Genomic DNA, 19,956 nt, shown 5'->3' on the forward strand with positions numbered 1-19,956 from the left:
TTAGTATACAGTTTCCTTGTTTAGATCGTTACATGTATCTCACAAGTGTGTCTATGATTGTTTGTTTATTTATTTTTTTATATTTATTTATTTCGAATTCCAACACAGACATAACACTGTACAGTTTAAAACCATATACATCCGTACTATGAGGAGAATTTTAGTAAAAACATAAAAAATGTTGTTACAGGATCAGGTAAATAAAATGACTTTGTGTATGCTAACGTGAATGCCGTAGACATGTAATCGGTTAAAGTAAAAACACAATCTGTCATGCAATAAATTCATAGATTTTGCTGCCTAGTTTAAGGCTAGTTTTAAAAAGTGACCAATGAGTTTCTGTTACCGGCGTATTGTAGCCAAATTTCTCCCGAGTCGATGTCAATTTGCACATATGTGACAGAGTGCCAGGGAATTCCAGGTTGTCATGGTGAAAATCGTGTCACTGTAATGGAACTACATATCACTTTTATCTGTAGTGTTTAATGAATCGAAGTTAGTAGGATTCAGAGCTAATTCATTTTCAAAGTGGCATACGGCTTGTACTGGAAACTAAGCAGAGTAAATTGAGCACTGATGATGTAATTTACTTGGAAAACGCGATCATGGCTTTCACGAGACACTGAAAGTTCTCAAAGCACAGTGGAAGGGTTGATAAACAGATCGTTCAAATTCTACAATCCTAAAGCGAACTGTTTACTCTGTTCAGCAGCATAGTTCACCTTCCAAATACCTCGAACCCGTTGACGATTTTATGCAACATCGTTCATGGATCGATTGCTGGGGAAAATGTATCGATCGAATGTTGGCAACAAAGGGATGAAAGCAGGGACGTGCGCCGATGCGATGAGTTAGAGTATGTCAAAGGAGAATTAGTGTTAGCTATTGAGAGGTAACCATATTGGAAAAAGTACTCGAATTCGCGTTAAATGAAAATTTGAACGAATTTCAATACATCGCGGAGAGAGAAATTTGACCCAAAACCTCTTCTCGTGAGAAATTTCTCACGAGTGCGTACAGTCGCTTACACGATTAAGTTCCATTACAGAAAGAGGAAAAAGATGCTTGCTCGAAATATGTGAAAACTTTCGCATTCAAACTTGAATGGGACAGTCCCTCTCGGACGCAAATATAAATTCAAAGACTTTTTTCAAACTGCGTCATTCAACGATATTTTACTCGGTAACAAAAACTAAAATTTCACTTCACAGTATTGAATTGTTTGTATAGCAATACATGCAGACAAAACGGTGAAAGCGTCCCCCGCAAGGAATGCCCAGTCCCATTCAACAAACACAGTCGGTTTTCACAATTTTAATTGTTAAACAAACTGTTGTATGTTGTATGAATACGACTGTGAGCAGCAGATCACGTTTTAAACATTCACGTTTATACTTGTATTTATGTCTTTAGGGACTGATCAGTTTCTTCGGCCGGGGGGGGGGGGGGGCGGTGGATTATTTTTTGCCGACGTCAAAAAGTGGCTGACCCCCCTATTCCAAATTTTGAAAACAGGGTGACCCCCCCGGGGCGCGACATAGGTAAAACAAAAGGTGGACATAAATTATATATATATATATATAATATATATATATATATATATATATATATATATATATATATATATACGTATATATTATATTTTACATATATTTATATTTTAAATAGTCATTCTATGTTTCAATGAAATTGTTGACATGTCAGTCGTAAGATAGGAATTTCAAAGTGTCAATCTTAAAGTTTGAATACAGTACATTTTGAATGAGCTGTATTTTGAATAAGTTGTGAATGTATTTCACACTTTCTATGCTGAACCAGATGTCCTGAACTGTTGTACAGAAATGGATGTCAATCATTAATATCAAAGAGGAGAACGCAGTGAATCAAAAACTTTGATTGGTGTTAAGACTTGCCAACCATCCAATTTAATCTCCTGAGGAGCCATACAGAGCTTTTTTAGCCAAATCTGATGTGTACAGTGTCTGAGATGACCTTTTCTTGTAACATTGAAACCATAAAAGCACAGCTAATAATGACAAAAACTGCCTTTTTAACTGTTATTTTGTTCATAAAAAAGCATCTTTTTACAGAAAACCTGTGAAACAAAGGAAAATAATTGCATCAATGAGAAGGAAAGATATCTTGTCATTTTTCTATCTCTAAAATAAGTCACTGTATCCATATATATTGTGAAATATTTGTGCATGTTGCTTTCTCATACTGAATTCTCATAGAGAGAACAGAAAAGTATCAGGAATTTGTCATCCTTTTCATATGAAATGCAGATATCATAATGGTACACTTTCACTTAGCAAATATCAAGATATCTCTGATTTATTAAAGTATGGCGCCCGAAGGGCGTGCCGAAAAATATGAAACATCCTGATATCTCTGATATATATGCCTTGTATATTAAAGTCATGCACCTGAAGGGCATGCTGAAAAATGTCTGATATATTAAAGTAATGAGCTTGAAGAGCACGCTGAAAAATATTGAACATACAGATATCTCTGATGTATGTATGCTTGATATGTTAAAGTTGGGCGTGCTGAAAAATATGACTGATTATTAAAGTTACGCGCCCGAAGGGCGCGCAGAAAAATACAACTGAATGATGAAATTTGTGGCTGACACTAGCATTTTAGGCAATGATGAGCCTGTGTCAAAATTCAAAAACACACTGACCCCCCCCCCTATTGGACATTTCAAAAACATGGTGACCCCCCCTATCACCAAAGTCAAAAAAAGGGTGACCCCCCCCCGGCTGAAGAAACTGACCAGTCCCTTAGTCGTCAATGTCAAGTTTATGGTCAGCGGGTGATATCAACGTTGTTCGGAAATGTTGACTATCGTACAGAAACCTTTAAAGAAGTCTCAAGTTTAATAAAACTCTGTGTATTGGTACGGATATTTTCACGCAGTATGCCGAGGGGACAGCCGTTGCCACAAAATAAGGGCTATTGGATTACCCGCAGCGAAGTAAACAATGTAATGCAGCTACTCGTGGAAAATATTAATTTTTTGTTGCCATTACACATGTTTCAATGGCTTTCATAAATCTACTAAACTGCTTAATGAGCAGACTTTTTCTACTCCTTCATTTCCTTCCAAGTGACATCTGTTTATTGGTTTCTGAGTCGACTCACAACATACACGTACTCTCTTCTTCACTGTACCCCCATCTTGTGCAGTAACTGCTGTTTGAGATGCTGCCGGCAGAAAGCGTTTATGCAAGCTATCATCACACAAGCATTTTCTTTGTTTCTATAGTAGTAGCTTTCATAAACTGTTCCTCCGGACGAGATTCTCAAAACGATATTATTATTTTTTTTGAGTAGAACACGATTGGAACTACTTTGGAATAATTGGATAATGAAGTTATGTCGGTTTAATCTGCAAATGCTCATCTACTTTTATTTCCCTGCAACACACTTGTTTCTATGAGTAATTTGTAATATTGCAACTTTCAGCGATAGGGCATCTAACACTTTTGAGAAATTATGAAAAATGTGAAGATCCAATTATCCCAAATCAGTTCAAATCGGCTTAATCGTGTTGTAGGTTGTACAAAACAAAATTTCAACAACATTTTTGCTGATAGGTCATTATGAAAATCATGATAATTTTCCTCCATTGCCGATGGAAGGGGAAAACTCTTCCGTAATGAAAATGAGGGGAGGATATCTGCAAACCATCGACCCATTAAACATCGTATTACACTTATTTTTGGCTAAAGATTGTACTGATTAAACATTAAATGCTTCTTCGCCAGATATCGTTCTGTACTAAGTCTCCACTTTCAATTGAATTTTCGTGGTGACAAAGTACAGCCAAAACAGTATATTTCTGTCAAGTTGACCTTGTACGACTCACCTGGGCCAGGTGCTTGACACTATTAGCATATTGTACATGAAGTACTTTATAATTTTTGTTTACTTTTGTGATGAGGCCAGAGTAATTGAATTCTTTATTTTGCGTCCACTTATGATTTTAAAATGTAAAACGGTTGAAAATCATACATAGAAACTGTAACACAGACATTTTTTGTGTTTACCTTTACTGTTTCCATGTAAAATACATCTGTCAATTCAAGAATCAAAGGAGAAAGTCCTTTTTCAACTCCATAATTATACTACATTGAAACATTTTGCAAGCATGCAGGCATTTTTGGCTAGCAATGCTACGCTGTAATGCTCTACCCAAATACACTGACGGGTTTCTTTTTATGAAATCTACCAAAATGTACGCGCGCAGACGCAAAACAAAGAATCTCATTTACTTCGGCTCGACTTAAGCACTGTCGACGCGTAATTGATAACAATCGCAGAGAAGCTGGACTGAAAGTGTATGAGCTTGCATAGAAAACAGGTCAAATAACATCACGTTTTCCGGAAAAATTGAACGAAAAGCATCGAACCCTCATAAGAAGTTATGACTGATTGCTAACACGACACTATAGAAAGATAGAAAATCACACTTCAGTCAATAGTCTGCAATTTATTGACATCTGCACGTTCGTTTCGCAAGCATTTTAGCTATTCATTTCTGAAATATCTATACAACACAAAATTTACGCGTTTGACTATTTTCCCACCAAAACCATAAACTTATTAGTGTTGTCATCGTGGATGCTATTTGTATGCTCACTGGTGAAGAATTGTGCCTTTTGACAGCTTACAGCAGTCGGTAGTTTGGTTTCTGCACGCGTAGCGGGTTTGCTTGTGTTCCAGAAGATTCAATAAACTATGTGAAACACAAATGTCTATAAACAAAACACAAATAACCAGACAATCATACATGTAGTACGTAATATTCATTGGCGGTTCTAATAAGTATATGAGCCATCTTAAAAACAAAGGTAAATCGCAGGAGATTTATTAATTGATTAATAGATCGATCGAATGATTGATTGATTGATTATGTTTGAGTATTTTCCCTATAACAGTAACATATTCGTATTTTGAAATATCGAGCATGAACTAAACTTTCCACGAAAGTAATCCCTGTACTGGAACACCCACAGGGTTGTCAGCATTTCTTAGGCTGATGGGGCTCTGAGGGGTTAATTTCATTTTTAACTCTTTAAAAAATTGTTGAAAATACGATGCTGTAAAGCTGATCGCATTAGCTCTGCGGTACATTATTGTTTTTAATCTTTAAAAACTAAATTACCTCTGGATTTTGTTAAAATGGCATCAGAGTGTCATACAAGCATTGACAAATCATAGGCGTGCCCAATCCCCGATACTGACATTTTCCAGTTTTTTCATAGACCTCACATCAACACCAAACATATCACAAACAGATGTTAGGCAGAAAACTTATAGAATATTCAAAAAACCGAAACCGATCAATCGGTGAACATCCTCCCTCCCTCTGAAAATCTCCCTCCCTCTGAAAAACTCAAAACTTGAAATATTATAGGTTGTACAGTCGTTGAATGAGCGGAGGATATTTCATAGATCATGATTGTCGGTTTTAGTCGTTCACACGGCATCATTGATTACGTCATGCTGTTTTGACTTATAGGAAATGAGAAGTGGATTATAATGACTGTGGGTGAATACACAATTCTCACAATTATAGGCTCGTGTGGAAACCGTTGAAATCAAACCTAAGCTTAGTTGTGCTCATTCGAAGTAAAATTACGAAAATTTAGCATTAGTTGACTATGCCCGAAGGTTTCACACATGATATTATAATACGTATTTGAATATTTTTTGTTGTAACTGTCAACAAAACTGACAAAACGATTAACATAACAGTTGTACGATTTCATCAACTTCTTGATTTCATATTTTTCAAAATTTTAAGGTAAACACGTCTAGCAGGCCAATGTTTGCCGAGCTTTTTGTGACCCTTAAGGATTGAAGAGTTATTAAAATTCAGCAAAGTATGATGCGATATTTATTTTTTATTTACATTTTTCATTCAGTACAGGAATAAATATCTTTCATTATGGGAAAAATATACGGAAATCCAACATACAAGTATTGCATTAAGGTCCATTATTTTATTTACATTATGCCCTATTTTTCAGCCGCAGTCAAATTTTACGTAAAATCAGGATATTACTGCAAAGCAGGCAAGGACTTTCCACTTCTCTGAACAGCGCACAAAATGATACACCCAACCTAATTTACCATACAAGGTAAACCACTTAACCACGATGAATGAATTAAAAACGGGAAACGTCACAGAAATAACTAGGCGGCAGCTAATTACATTGATAACGAATACGCGGCGAGTAAAACATGCATTACAAACCTGTCGTCATGGTAACCAAACTATAAATTCAAACTTTCAATTCGGGCTTTTCCAATTAAGAAGTCCAGAAATGCATGAGGGCCATTATGAATTGGCCACAATCAGACAAATATAAGATAATTTAGACTTCCATTCTTTCTCGCTGATTTTATTTTCAGTCTCTCGCGTTTTCAAAACGTTGTTACAATCGCTATTCGTATTGTGTCCCTGAAGAACTCCCTATCTTCCTTACCATGACAACAACACAATGGGAAGTCCGTGAGAATCGTGTTTCCCCATGCACTGCATGACCTTAGTACTCTTCAAGGAACTCTCGTTCCTTAAAGGAGGAAAGTTATTTTTTGACTCCCTGCTCAATATCACAAGGTTTCTTTTTTCGAATATGATATAACGTTGAACGACCTTGAGAGCCTGACAAGTGAACGCGACATAAAAACTACCTCAATTCTAATACTGAATGAAAAATGTTTTTCCCTTTAGCTCCTCGGTTTGCACGTTTAAACACTTTCACACTCCCTTATCCCGATGTAGAGGTCACACTTTGCAAGAGACAACAATGAGATTGGGACAAACCATTTTGGTGAAACTTGGGCTAAACCATTGTGGTGAAACTCAGGTTAAATCATTGTGGTGAAACGTTGGGTAAACTTAACATGCTCAAAACGTCAAAGATTCCGTTTCCGAAGGACGATGAATTCCTTCACTGTGACACTTTATCATTCTAATTTTCGAAAATTTCAATTGCGTGATGGATAATACAAATTTTAGATCAATTTTGTAAGTGAAACGTATCAAATAAAACGTTTAAGGATATAGATCACCTGCTGTTATATGCAAATCCACAGAACAAACGGGACGCAGGATAAAATATAAGTATTTACATTACATGTTCCATCGATATTTTTGTAAAGATGGCTGATATACTGATCCTTAAAAGTGAAATCGAGACGATCATTATTTCAACATTGTCAATTTGACAGCTGTGGAACAAAGTACTTTTCAGATTATGCAGCAGATTATCAAGAATGTAAAAAGGAAAGGTGATGCCAGTTTTCAACGCAGGCTCCTTGACCAGATTGATATCATTAAGTGTGCAATACAAGGAAAACTATCCCACTAATAATACTTTTCAGTGGAAAAACATCAAACAACAATAACATCGGGGAAGGAAAAAGATAAATGAAAGGGCGCAAATTGGCTCTTGTTTGTGGCAATGGGCTGTACCCCTCTGTTCATCCAGATCTCGCTTCGAGTCTTCATCTTCTCTTCATTAAACACGTCAAACAAACGAACTGTTGTAAAGCTGATTAAGGCCAGTATAGATCCAATCTGCAAATTTCGAACTGAAATGACATTTTAAGACTCGAATGATTTCACTTTCCAGGCCTATAGCTTAACCATCTCAGCGATCGCCGAGGAGAAAAACGGAAGTGAGCCTTTTTAATATCCATGTGCCGTTAAAATGAAAAATAAGGCCAGTTGCTTTATCGGTTAGCATACAACATGTACTATATAGGTGGTGATAAATTAACAACTGGACAGTCTATCGTAAAATAGACAAATACGGAACCTGTAGAGACATAAGCCGTATATCTCGCCATAAAAGTACAAGTTTTTCTGCACTAATAAATGTTGAGACTGAAATCCCTTCAGCTTGTCACTGAGCAAGCTATGGTTGATGCAGATAATAACGAACGGTAATGCTGGAAATATGACAAGAAGGTTACAAGAAAGCAGGTGGAACAACGCGTACTGAAACAATGCAAGTGCAAACGATCGAAGTTGCTGTGAGACGGGAATTTAATTTATCAGTGGATGTTTTTATGACAACGTAAAAAGAAGAGTAATTATTATATTAAATTCGGAATTCTGTTCTGAATCCAAATTTTATCAAGTTCAGTTTGTCCTTGAAAGAAGGCGCAACACGATAGAAGAAGCTGTTGGAAGAGCTCCTTTATTAATGATATCTGATAGAAGTATCCATCAATACCCATGATGCATCACGTGCAAGTAGATGTTACACTGGTTACAATAGGTTTCGCGTGTTCATAGTTTGTAATTTTGTTCATGTCTTTTTCGCATACTTTAAATTCTTGTTTTATTTCTGATTTAAAATGGGCGAAAGGCACTCTAAGTATAATGTTTGCATTATCAGAAACGAAATATGGAGATAAATGTTTAAAATAAGAAGCAAATGTTCACACAGTGTGTTTTACTTAAGTTTAAGAATATGCGACACCATATGACAAGCCTAATTGTTTTTAAGCCTAAAATAACGTTGCTGAAAAGGAAATGTGTGTGATTAGACCTTGCTTTGAACGAGGACAGGGAACGCTGGTATAGTGATACGATTGTCACAAACAGGAAAACACATCTAAATGTCTTTGTTGCTATGGTTAACTCTCGCAAACTCTCGTTACTCTCGCAAAGTTTAAAGGCCGAGATCTCACGGCAGTGGAGCAAGTTGACATTGCCTGTTTCTTGGATTTTAATCCTTTGTTCTCATTTGAATGTTGTGTTCAGGTAATCAAATTGTTCAGAAATAAAGCTTATAAAAACTGCGCCGTGAAGGACACGGGTGGCTCGCTAAGAACTGAACAACTGAAAAGACGCGAGATATCCAATTAGTCAACCAGGCGTGTACTAGCTATGGATACGCAAAGACCTTATATGTTTCGCAAAGCGCGCATAAGATTTATCCACACTGCCAACAGTATCAATCTGGAGCATATGAAAATGTAATTTCCCCTGGCGATAACTTCATTACATTCGCCATATATTCTTCAATCAAAACTGCCTGTGTTAGAAACCTCTTTAGCAGCAATGGCAGTCCGCAAACGCTTCCAATCACCGATGGCGTTCCCTGTTTAACAATTAGAAACCGTGGTAAATGGATGGCATGATTATGCAAATGTTCATAGCATATCAAAATTGAATTAGGGATTTCTTGAGGTCCGTAATTATGTCGTTACTGATCTGAAATCTGCAAGGTAATAAATTATCAGCTAACGTGAGATGAGAGTAATTCGACGGCAACGGACGATGGACATATGCTGTTATTTCAATAAAATCAAGATCACGGCACGTTGACTGTAAAGATGGGCCAATGTCCGTATCTATCTCACGACGCTAACATTGAAGCTTTTGCGGAATGCATCAACAGTTTGCAATATTTTTGCGGTTTCATGAGTCAGTGTGCTTGTCGAGATGAGAAGCTTCTTACTTACGGGGATCACGTTGTTCAACAATCACTCTCACTTTCTTTTTGAGACAGTTCCGTGCAATTAACGGCGGATCTTCGAGAAAAGACGCGAATAATGGAAAAATTCTGCCACACCATGTCGACCGTCGAGACACTTAGACGCAGACGGCTGCAACTTTCCGTCAAATTTCCTGAAAGAGGCGGAAATGAAAGCTAAAGCGCTCCCACGAATGAATGAAAAAGAATGAGTTTGGCCAAACGAGGGAATGTTTCTTGTTATTGGGGTTTGTATATTACACTGCCCCTGTTTCGTTCATTCGAACTCGCTGCATGATGAACAATGGTGTAATTTAGAAGCTTTTAATGAGTTTAAAGGCGTAACGTATTGACATTGTGACGATAATGTGATGTGAGGGGCCAGATTTATAGGGAGGCTCGGAGTACGAGTCAAAAGTGACCGTAAATGACTTAACAATTTGTGTCTCTAGCCAGTATTTGGGTTTAATTAAGACTCTCTGGCTTATATTCCTCATTTAGAATTATAAATTGACGATAGCGACATTTGAAATTAATTTTATCAGTGGTATCTACGTTCAAATTTACAGCGATATGAAATCGAATCTTGTTTGAAGTTGGCAAATTTTGCAATGTTGATGCTTTTTACATATGTTTATATATGATTGTAGTTCCAAAATCACGCCCATCTAAGTCTTGTCTTTGCGTTCTGGGACTACGATGCCGACCACCATCTTGTCTTCCGTGATACTGATACATGTATACTGGCATTTTCGTGGAAGACGCATTGTTCCAGAACATTTGTGGATAAAACCGATTCCTTGAACCTGGCTTTTGAATTGCGTTCAATTCAATCGAGATCTACCGTCGATCGTATGACCGGTTTTTAACAATGTACACGTTTGTGCTGTGTACACACGCACTTCCGTATAGCCTATCGTTCATCCTTTAATCGATGTCCCATTTTTCACTGAAAGTCAGGATTGTTCATAGTTTTACGAGTGTAGCAGAGACGAGCAATATTTTCAAAGAGAGCTTTATGGCATAGGCCGTCTGCGACTTAACAATATCCGCCAAGATTTAGGCAGTAACAATTTGTTCAGGTATTTAAAACATTATAAGAACTATTTATGAATAATTTGAATAACAGGATGACAATTCAGAGTTGAAAAAGTCTACACATTCACTTTTTAAAATTGTTCATGGCACGCCTAAAGTCAAGCACCACTTTCATCTAAATATAAAAGTTTTTATGTGATTAAAAACAAAGAAACAAGTACGTGTGTAGATTTTTCCATATCAAATCTCGCAGTGGTTTCATGTATCGTGTCTACAGCCAGGGTTGAATATATGCATGGTCGTCCATTTATTCAGTATCTTTCAACATGTTAAACAATATAAGTAGTGTCTCGTATCAAACAAAATTCGTGAAAAAAATGGTCGACTTTGTCCCTTTAACATAAAAATATCGAAATTCTGTTTCGGCTACACGTTCTTGTCAGATCCCTTGTGTTTACACCATTTTAGATATCAATCAGATTGACATCATCACAATGAAAACCATAAAAATTTTCATGATGGAATCAACCATCAAATCGACTGTTATTGCTAAATCTCTAACGTAGGAATCAAAGATGCGTTACTCTCTGGCGTTCTCATGAAAAGTTTACCTATAGGTCGATATTCATCATATTCGTCTCCCATAGCCGACTGAATTATTAGCTTGAGTTATAATTCACCGACCTTTCCATATGTGAATTCCCTAAACAGGTCATAATTGTGCAAATGGTAAGAAACACATTTGCTTTTGCTGCATGTCTAATAGGCACGTTCTTTTCTCATTTAACCAACAATGACCATCAGACGAAAACTCATTTCTACGTCTGGCATTAATCTCAGGCATAGCATTGCATTCTTAGGTTTCGTAGATCCGTGACAAACGAAAAATGCTAAATGCGTTCCACGTACATGTTTACTATTACTTTATCACAGTGAAACAAATCTACAATCTGTTTCCAGCGGACATTTCAAGGTTGAAGAAAAGGTCGAGTAGAGAAGGCAATATAGCCAACTTTTAGGCAGTTTGTAGGGTTCGCATAAAGGGTCTGCTAACAGTTGATTTGCTTCACCATTCAAGCAATATGGAAACTGTAACGCAAGACCGTACCATTGCATAGCAGGTTTGTGGTCGGGGCATACTCATGGCCTGAGGGCTAGACAGTCTTTGCTTTGATGGATGTTTGTAAATGATAATAATAAATAAATGAAAAATTTATATAGCGCCATATATCCAAAAAAACTGCCCATAGGCGCTTTACAAAAACAACAAAGTCTTTACATGTATGATTTGTAAGCCTTAGTGTATAAATAAGTTTTCAGTTCTTTTTTAAAACTCTCAATTGACGGAGACTCTTTAAGTTGCTGCGGAAGACAATTCCATAGCCTTGGTGCTATACAGCAAAATGCGCGATCTCCAAAAGTTTTAGAAGTGCATCTAGGAACGACCAACAGATATTTATTTCCAGATCGGAGATGTCGATTGGGTTGGTAGATGCTTAACAGGTCACTAATGTATGACGGAGAATTACCGTGTAAGGCACGGAAAGTAAGCAGTAAATTTTTTTTTTTTCTTTTTTTTTTCTTTTTTTTTTAAATGATGGTAGTCTAACGGTCGTATTTCACACCTGGCCATGACGACGTTGACCGGGGAGGGGAGGTAGAAGTTGCGTGTCAATATGGCTGAGGCTTCAACAAAAAGTATATAAATAAAATCTGCTGAACTGACAGTCATGAACCTCAATTGAAATTTTCGTGAATATTAACCTTCGGTAGGTATAATATACCAGGTTGATTTACATAACTGAAAATTTGAGCAATAGGGTAGAATACTGGAACCGTTTGGCACTGAATTACAATTGCACGCTATCCTATGGTTTATGTTTATACCTGTTTTCAATTAAATGACCCCTAAGAAGTAGGGATAAGTGACAACATTGGATAATCTGCAAATTTTGATTCAAAATGGATGATGGCACACGCGATCAGATTACCAGGTTTAAGAAACAACACACAAGAATTACGTAGGCACCATCAATATTCAATAGAACGGGTGAAATTTGTGGATTCTGTGAATCCAGGATTAGCGTGTAACAGACAGTTGACATAACGACGGGCTAGAATCACTACTCTGCATACATACTAAAGTCAACGAAATGTCCTTTATATCAAGATATAGGGCGACAGATACTCGGACTCTCGAACGTAAAATTCTTTTCTTTTCTAACATTTTACAGCTTTATTTCTTCCTCGTTGAAGAGTTTTTTAAATCTTTATCATCGTATCTTCGATTATGAAAAGAAAAGTGGCAAAGGAGACGTAAACAATGCCATTCAGATGTTAAAGCTACAGAGCGCTAAATTTTACAGATCACGTGTTTGTTTGCTGATAAACACAGACGTGACCTGTACCGTCATCATTCAAACATTCAGATTCCAAGTCGGATTGAGCATGTCGAATCCCAAGCACGTGTGCGTGTTTCGTAGATTATTTCAGTTACATAGTTTTGCAGAAAGTCAACCATGATCAATTGTTGCTTCGTAAAAGCCATTAAGTAAGCAGATACCTAGACTTGATTCAAGTCTGTGATTTGTGAATGTTTGAGTGGAGTGAACGCAATGATTTGTATTTTGCTGTCATAAATGCGCGCGTGAGTGGAGTGGACGCTATGAGTGGGGTGAACGCTATACAGGGGAGTTTCACCCGGAATCACATTTACTCACTTTACTGCGCAGACTCAAAGGTAATGCATTCAATGGCTGGGAAAACCTCGCATGGGCTTCAAAATTCCGAATAGGTTTGTACGAAATAGGAGAGACACAAGAGAAACTATTTTAAATGATTTTTTTTTAATTCACCGACTTGAACCAAGTCTAGCAGATACCTTACAAGTCACTCACCTGGTAGGAGCAATTTGTTGTTATGAGCTGGGAAGCTTGTAAAGGGCCAACATTTCACAACCTCATATTCGTTTTTTCGTGCATCGTCAAATTAGATATGTGTCTGTGAGTTTCTATCACGGTTACCCACGTTCATCACTTTTACTTTCTTTCATCAAATATTTCTCCGTCGATCATACGGCTGCTCTACTAAACATTCTAAAATCCTAACATCCCTCGTTCAACGAAAAGGTTACATAAGCGAATGAAATCGCTTGTTTCTTTGTCATTTGTTTCACCTGTCCTCGTTGTTAAGTCCATAAGAGGGAGATTTAATTCAGAGTTCATATGATTGAAATTTCCTGCTGCAAATCCGTTAGGTAACAGCACCCATGATTAATCATTACGTACAAAGTAAATTGTCGAAATAACACAAATATAGAATAATTGTGACAAAAATTCACTGATTTTAAATAAAATCGGTTGATTATTGCAAAAAAACTAGTAAAACCAGAGCAATGATATAACAGACACTCCCGAAAGACGAGAAATGAGTAATTGTTTTCCAAATTTGGTTGTCAGGAGAGAAAGCTTATGAAAACAAGGGAGACCCGTAAATGTTACGATTTGGAAACGAATTATCGCCGAACAATAGGCATTTACAATTAATAATTAATATCTTTCAGGAAAATCTACTGGTGAAATAGAAGCGGATCGTCATGATGGAACTCTCGTCATCTACATTGGAGCTTGTACCTCCGAGTTACGCCAACAGCCCTAATTTGCACGTCAGGGGTGTAACACCACAACTGAATGCATACACTTACGCGTCTAAACGCTCCCCGTCTGTCATATCAGGGATCAGCAGCATACCGCTGCAATTGTTCAGTGAGGGAAACAGACTGACGAGCAAGGAGAAAACTTTCCTGGAAGCTGCCGAGAAAGGTGACAAAGCTACCATACTGCGATGCGTGACGCCGCCAGACCCGGTCAATGTCAATGTCACCAACTTGCTCGGCAGGAGCGCCCTACAAATGGCCGTCGACAACGAAAATATCGAAATAGTCGAAATTTTACTGGCGCAGCCGAATGTTCAGATAGGCGATGCTTTGTTGTATGCGATCAGGGAAGGCGTCTATAAGATGGTGGAAATGATGGTAAACCATCCAAGCATAAGTCGAGAAATGCTGGGTGGCGAATGGAGTAAAATGACTAAAGGCCCCATGGAAGAGAGTAGTGATTACTCTCCAGACATATCGCCAGTCATATTGGCAGCACATTGCAACCAGTTTGAAATATTACAACTTCTGCTCACGCGGGGTGCGACAATATCGCGTCCACACACTGTCACGTGCAGCTGCGAAACCTGCACGGCGAAGCAACACGAGGACAGTTTGCGGCACTCGCTTCATCGCATAAACACTTACAAATCTCTGGCGAGCCCTGCATGGATATCGCTCACGAGTAGCGATCCCATACTGACTGCGTTCAAGCTGAGTTGGGAGTTGGAACACCTCGCCATGAGGGAGAACGAGTTCAAGGATGTTTACCAGGAGCTGAGCGGGCAGTGTAAAACTTATGCCGTTGACCTTTTAGAGCAGTGCCGCAGTTCTGAAGAGGTCATCGCCGTACTGAATCGGGAGAATGACCCCGAAGATGAATACGCCGAAGATGACGTCATGGCCGGGAAAATAACATTATCGAGGCTGAAATTGGCCCTTAAGTACGAGCAGAAACAGGTGCGTTGAATAGTAAATCAGCTTTATTGAGGCAAATAAAAGACGGAAATCCCTCAATAATTGCTCCTTTTCCAAACAGAACTATTACTTCAGTGAATATTCCGCATCATCAATTCCATTTAATCGAAATGGACTGACGTCTGCGGGCTTTTCAGAATTGACAACTTTCGTATTTCAATCAGAACCTACAGCTTTGATCGCATTCCAATAAATTGAACAGAGACTGGCAATGCCGACGTCGTTTGGTTTCATGATATGGCCAGTAAAAATGAAGCACCTGAATGGCCAGCCTTCACGATCGTTTCTTTCAACGCGATGAACTAATAATATCAACGTTATGTTCTGATTTCTAAAACGATTAAATAAATGAATGAATTATTGTTTGATTGATTGATAGACTGATCGAAGGAATGGACTGACGGGTATGGGTAGGCGGAAAAATATATTGTTTGATAGGTAACTATCTACGGATTAGACAGATAGATGTTGATAAATACATATCGATAGATAAACTGAGAGACACAGAGAGTGATAAAAGTGCATGTAATTGTATATGACTACAATTGTTATAAGCCAGGATATTCGCTACAAAGACACGCAAAAAGTTAATAATTCTGCGAGACGTTTATAGACAATTGATAACTTCGCTTTTATATTTCCCCAGTTTGTTGCCCATGCTCATACTCAACAACTACTGACGTCGATTTGGTACGAAGGGTTGCCCGGATGGAGAAAACACAACGGCTTTGTGAAGTTACTCATCTGTCTCGGGGTCATCGTACTTTTGCCCTTCATGGCGATGTACTACCTATTCTTTCCGAGAACCAAAGTTGGGCAGCTTCTACGGACACCCTTTATGAAGTTTATGAACCACAGTATATCGTTTGGATTTTTCTTGCTGCTGTTGGTGCTAGCCTCAACTGTACGACTCCCGCCTCAGAACGACTCGACCACGGAGAATTACGAGGGAAGTCCACGTGGAAGGGAACCAAACGCAATTGAAATTTTGATCGCATTTTGGGTTTTTGGTGAGTAGTTAGTCTTTTTCTCTAGTCGGAACGAACTGAAATTTGACAGAGATCTTTACGTTTATCAGTGAAATCAATACACTGACTACTACATCTCTGCAAATATCATCGACAAATGTTGTCTCAATAAGAGGAAAAATATTTCAAGATCGATATCTTTGTAAATTTATGTACATTGCCCTTATAGAATTTATTACTTTGCGATTAAATTTTGGTCGATCTTACAAAGATGGAGAAGTGGTAGAGAAAGAACGCAATATTTTGAACTGAGCCATATGTCAGATTTGACATTTTAATTTTGACATTTTGCGCGTAGCAAAGTGTCCATCAAATTATCATGCTTCACATAAACCCTCTTAAACTAAGCAAAGTAGATATTCTAGTCCAGGCAATTTGTTAATGGTGAGGTTGCATTGATACTACGTTAAAGGTACAAAGCGGTTCGCATAATATGCTTGGTTCATGTATGGTGCACTCCTCCACAGCCATGACGTAATGGTTATAAAGAACTTGAACAATCACGTGATTAGGACACGCTGATACGACTTAGAACAAGTCTTGAAGAGAAATACAACTCTCTAATGGACATGGAGATAAAAACATTAAATATTAAAATGTCATGCAGGTGTGCGGTAAGGCACATCAAGCTATGAAATTGTCGGCGGAAAAATGAATATTGGACGCATGAATTGAAACTAAATGCGTTGTGTTTAGCACCCTGATTCTGTACTGAGTTAGAATGAATCCGATTAATCAGCAATAGTTGCTGACAGTAATAACACGTTCATCGTTGCAATACAAGTGACCATTTATCGATGATAATTTTATAGAGTTCTATCACACGTGTGACGGTCACTGTAATTTACAGATGCTATCAGATGTGTGACGGTCATAGACTTGCTCCAGGTCTGTGGTCATATTAAAATAGAATAAATTGAAGGACTAAACTTCAGCAGACTGTCCCACTAACATTGCTAAGTGGTAGGCTGTACTGTAGAGAGTGGGGTGAACGCCAGGCGACTATGGGCCAGTCTTTGACGGTCAGTGCCAAGTCACTTTTATACATGTGGTACACCAATTGGCAGAAATACGTAATGTACTGCGGTCTCTTTTCAAATCGGTAAATAGACAGCTAAAAGATTAGAAAATTTAATATATGTGTCATGTAAGCTTGGTCCATGGCCCCTCTAAACCACGTTTTCTTTACAGACAAGATGCGCACTGAACAGTTTCAAGCTGCAAACTAGATTCGATTTGACTATAATAAAATATTTTGGTTGTTGATTGCATGTTATGCGTCATTTCTCTGCAAGATTATACAGACAACAACCTGAGGCTATAAAAATGATTTGGCTTTATAATATCAACGCCGAATGACCGGTAGACCTAGCAATGAAATGGGAATAACTTTATGCTACTTTCAAAAACCGAAATTTTATATGGACGTCACTCAATATTTTCGGTTAGAGAATAACACTAAATGCCGCTGCCACTAGATAAGATATGCAATGTCTAAAATTTAAGTTGTAAATCTCTGGCAATTGATGATAAAAGATGTATTTAAGTAATCGAAGGGACAAAGTCGCTGTATGTTTGGTGTCAGGACGTACCCTCTTAAAATCAATCGGCGACTCAGTCAAGTATCTGTATACCTCATGACGTTTATTTCCAATTTTCTCTTTTATCTGAGAAAGATTTATCAGTTCTACTCCCAAAAAATATGCTTGAAATGTCACATGGCTCCACTTGTCAATATAGTCAATATTGTGTAGCATCCAATGTTATTGTTGACAACAGAATTCTAGTGCGAACGAGAACTCAGTTTGCCAGGAATGAATGATATTGCAAATATAACTGCATGTAGAGGCTAAGAGTGTGCACTGCAAATGTAGGTGCATTCAGGGCTAGGGCTTAGATTGTGCACTGCAAATGTAGGTGCAGTCATACTGTGCACTGCAAATGTAGGTGCATGCAAGGCTAGGGCTAAGACTGTGTATCGCAACATACTCATGTAAGGAGAGGAACAAACTAGCTTTTTCCTAGACGGCAAAAATATGAAGTGAAAATACTGTAAAAAGTGATGGTTATCGTTTCTTTGATGATGTCTATGTAACGATACAAATTTTACTGTACCGTAGGCAGAGATCTATTGTTGCCTTGACTCGCTGTTTGCTCTAGAGCATACCCTAATACTCGTATATACCGGACATTACGTCATTGGCATTGCTTTATTAACCTATTCTGTCGGTAAGCATGTGCGTTTGATCGACAACGCTTCCGGTATATTTCAGGGCTTTCAATCAATATCACTCTTCAATAGTATAAATAGACAAAAATAATCGATGTACAAACACTATGACTCTCTTTCTTGAAACACAGATTTCTTTTACAGCTGCGTTTGAAAAATCTTCAGTGAACATGAGAGTGCCCGCGGCTTATTCTCAGTTGCCATGGTTTCAGCTTTGCAGATGCATTGATTTATATAAAAAAAACGATGGGAGGAATGAGCAATGAAATTGACAATGAGAATTATATATGCAGAAATGGATGCCACATGACATCAGTGAATTTATCTGATAACCATCATGAATTTAATTGAGTACAGCGCTCTACTAAGAATCCGCGCTGAACACGAAAGGTATAAATGATTGGAATTATGGGGGACGTCATGAGGTCAGAATCAGTAACGCCGATATCCACCTTTTAAATAAGAAAAACGAGGCAACTACCGTGGCTTGCAAAATCATTCGAAAACTGTAAACCCGAGTGTCAACTCGAAACAATATCATCAGCTTCAACACCGCCAGCAGACCTGTCTTAGATATTATGCTTCACTAAATAATAATAATAATAATAATAATAATAATAATAATAATAATAATAATAACAACAATAATAATATTAACAATAATAATATTAACAATAATAATAATATTATTATTATTATTATTACTTTATTTATTTATTTATTTATTTATTTATTTACTTCTTTATTTATCAAGCGCCAATATCCACAATGATGTGATCAAGAACGCTGATTAAAATTAACATATTACAAAAATTAATGAAACTATACAAAAAAATGCAACGCCCAAGAAGTAATGGTCCGCTACACTGAACGAACGATCTCCATATTTCTTTGTGCGCGATCGCATCGGAAAAAGTCTAAGCTGATCATCTGACCTTAAGTTACGACTGGGAACATAGAGCGAGATCATATTTGAAAGGTAAATGGAAACAAATATATGAATGCACTTAAAGGTCAGGACGAATATCTTAAAAACAATTCGCTGCGTCACCGGTAACCGATGCAACTGGCACAGAGCTGGAGTGATGTGGAAAGGGATTTTTGATCGAGTTACAATTCTTGAAGCCATGGTTTGAAAACGTTGAATCTGAATGATTTAAGTATTCGGTCCGTCCGTAAAACAGAGAGATACAGAAATGAATAGTGATAAAACCGTGGACAAGTTGTTCTGTGGCAGATCTTGATAAACATTTTTGAATACGTAAAATGTGTCTCAGATGAAAGGTTGCTGTACGTTAGATCTCTCCAACTTGAGGTTTGAGTATGAGACGAGAGTCAAGGAAGGCGCTTAGGCTTTTAGCCTGATAGCGAACAGTTCATACATAAAGAAGCGATATCGTGTTCTTTGCCGATGATACACCTTAGTGTAACACCCCATAAGGGTATCGCTGTTAGCATTGGAATAACAATTATCCCATTCGAAATGCATCGAGTCGTCGGATCGCACGGCGTTTTAAAATG

At 37.7% G+C, this 19,956-nt stretch overlaps 1 protein-coding gene across 2 annotated transcripts in view; it reads left to right on the plus strand.

Annotated features, from left to right (window-relative positions):
- The window catches only part of LOC139131947 (transient-receptor-potential-like protein), a 35,505-nt gene that overhangs the window by 2,927 nt on the left and 12,622 nt on the right, over window positions 1-19,956 (plus strand). For both annotated transcript variants that reach the window (XM_070698277.1, XM_070698276.1), the window contains exons 2-3: window positions 14,107-15,159; window positions 15,824-16,187. In XM_070698277.1, the coding sequence (XP_070554378.1) occupies window positions 14,140-15,159; window positions 15,824-16,187 (1,384 nt within the window). In that variant the 5' untranslated portion in view covers window positions 14,107-14,139. The remainder of the gene's footprint in view (window positions 1-14,106; window positions 15,160-15,823; window positions 16,188-19,956) is intronic.

This window comes from Ptychodera flava, chromosome 4, assembly GCF_041260155.1.
Source record: "Ptychodera flava strain L36383 chromosome 4, AS_Pfla_20210202, whole genome shotgun sequence".
Classification (NCBI taxonomy): Eukaryota; Metazoa; Hemichordata; class Enteropneusta; family Ptychoderidae; genus Ptychodera; species Ptychodera flava.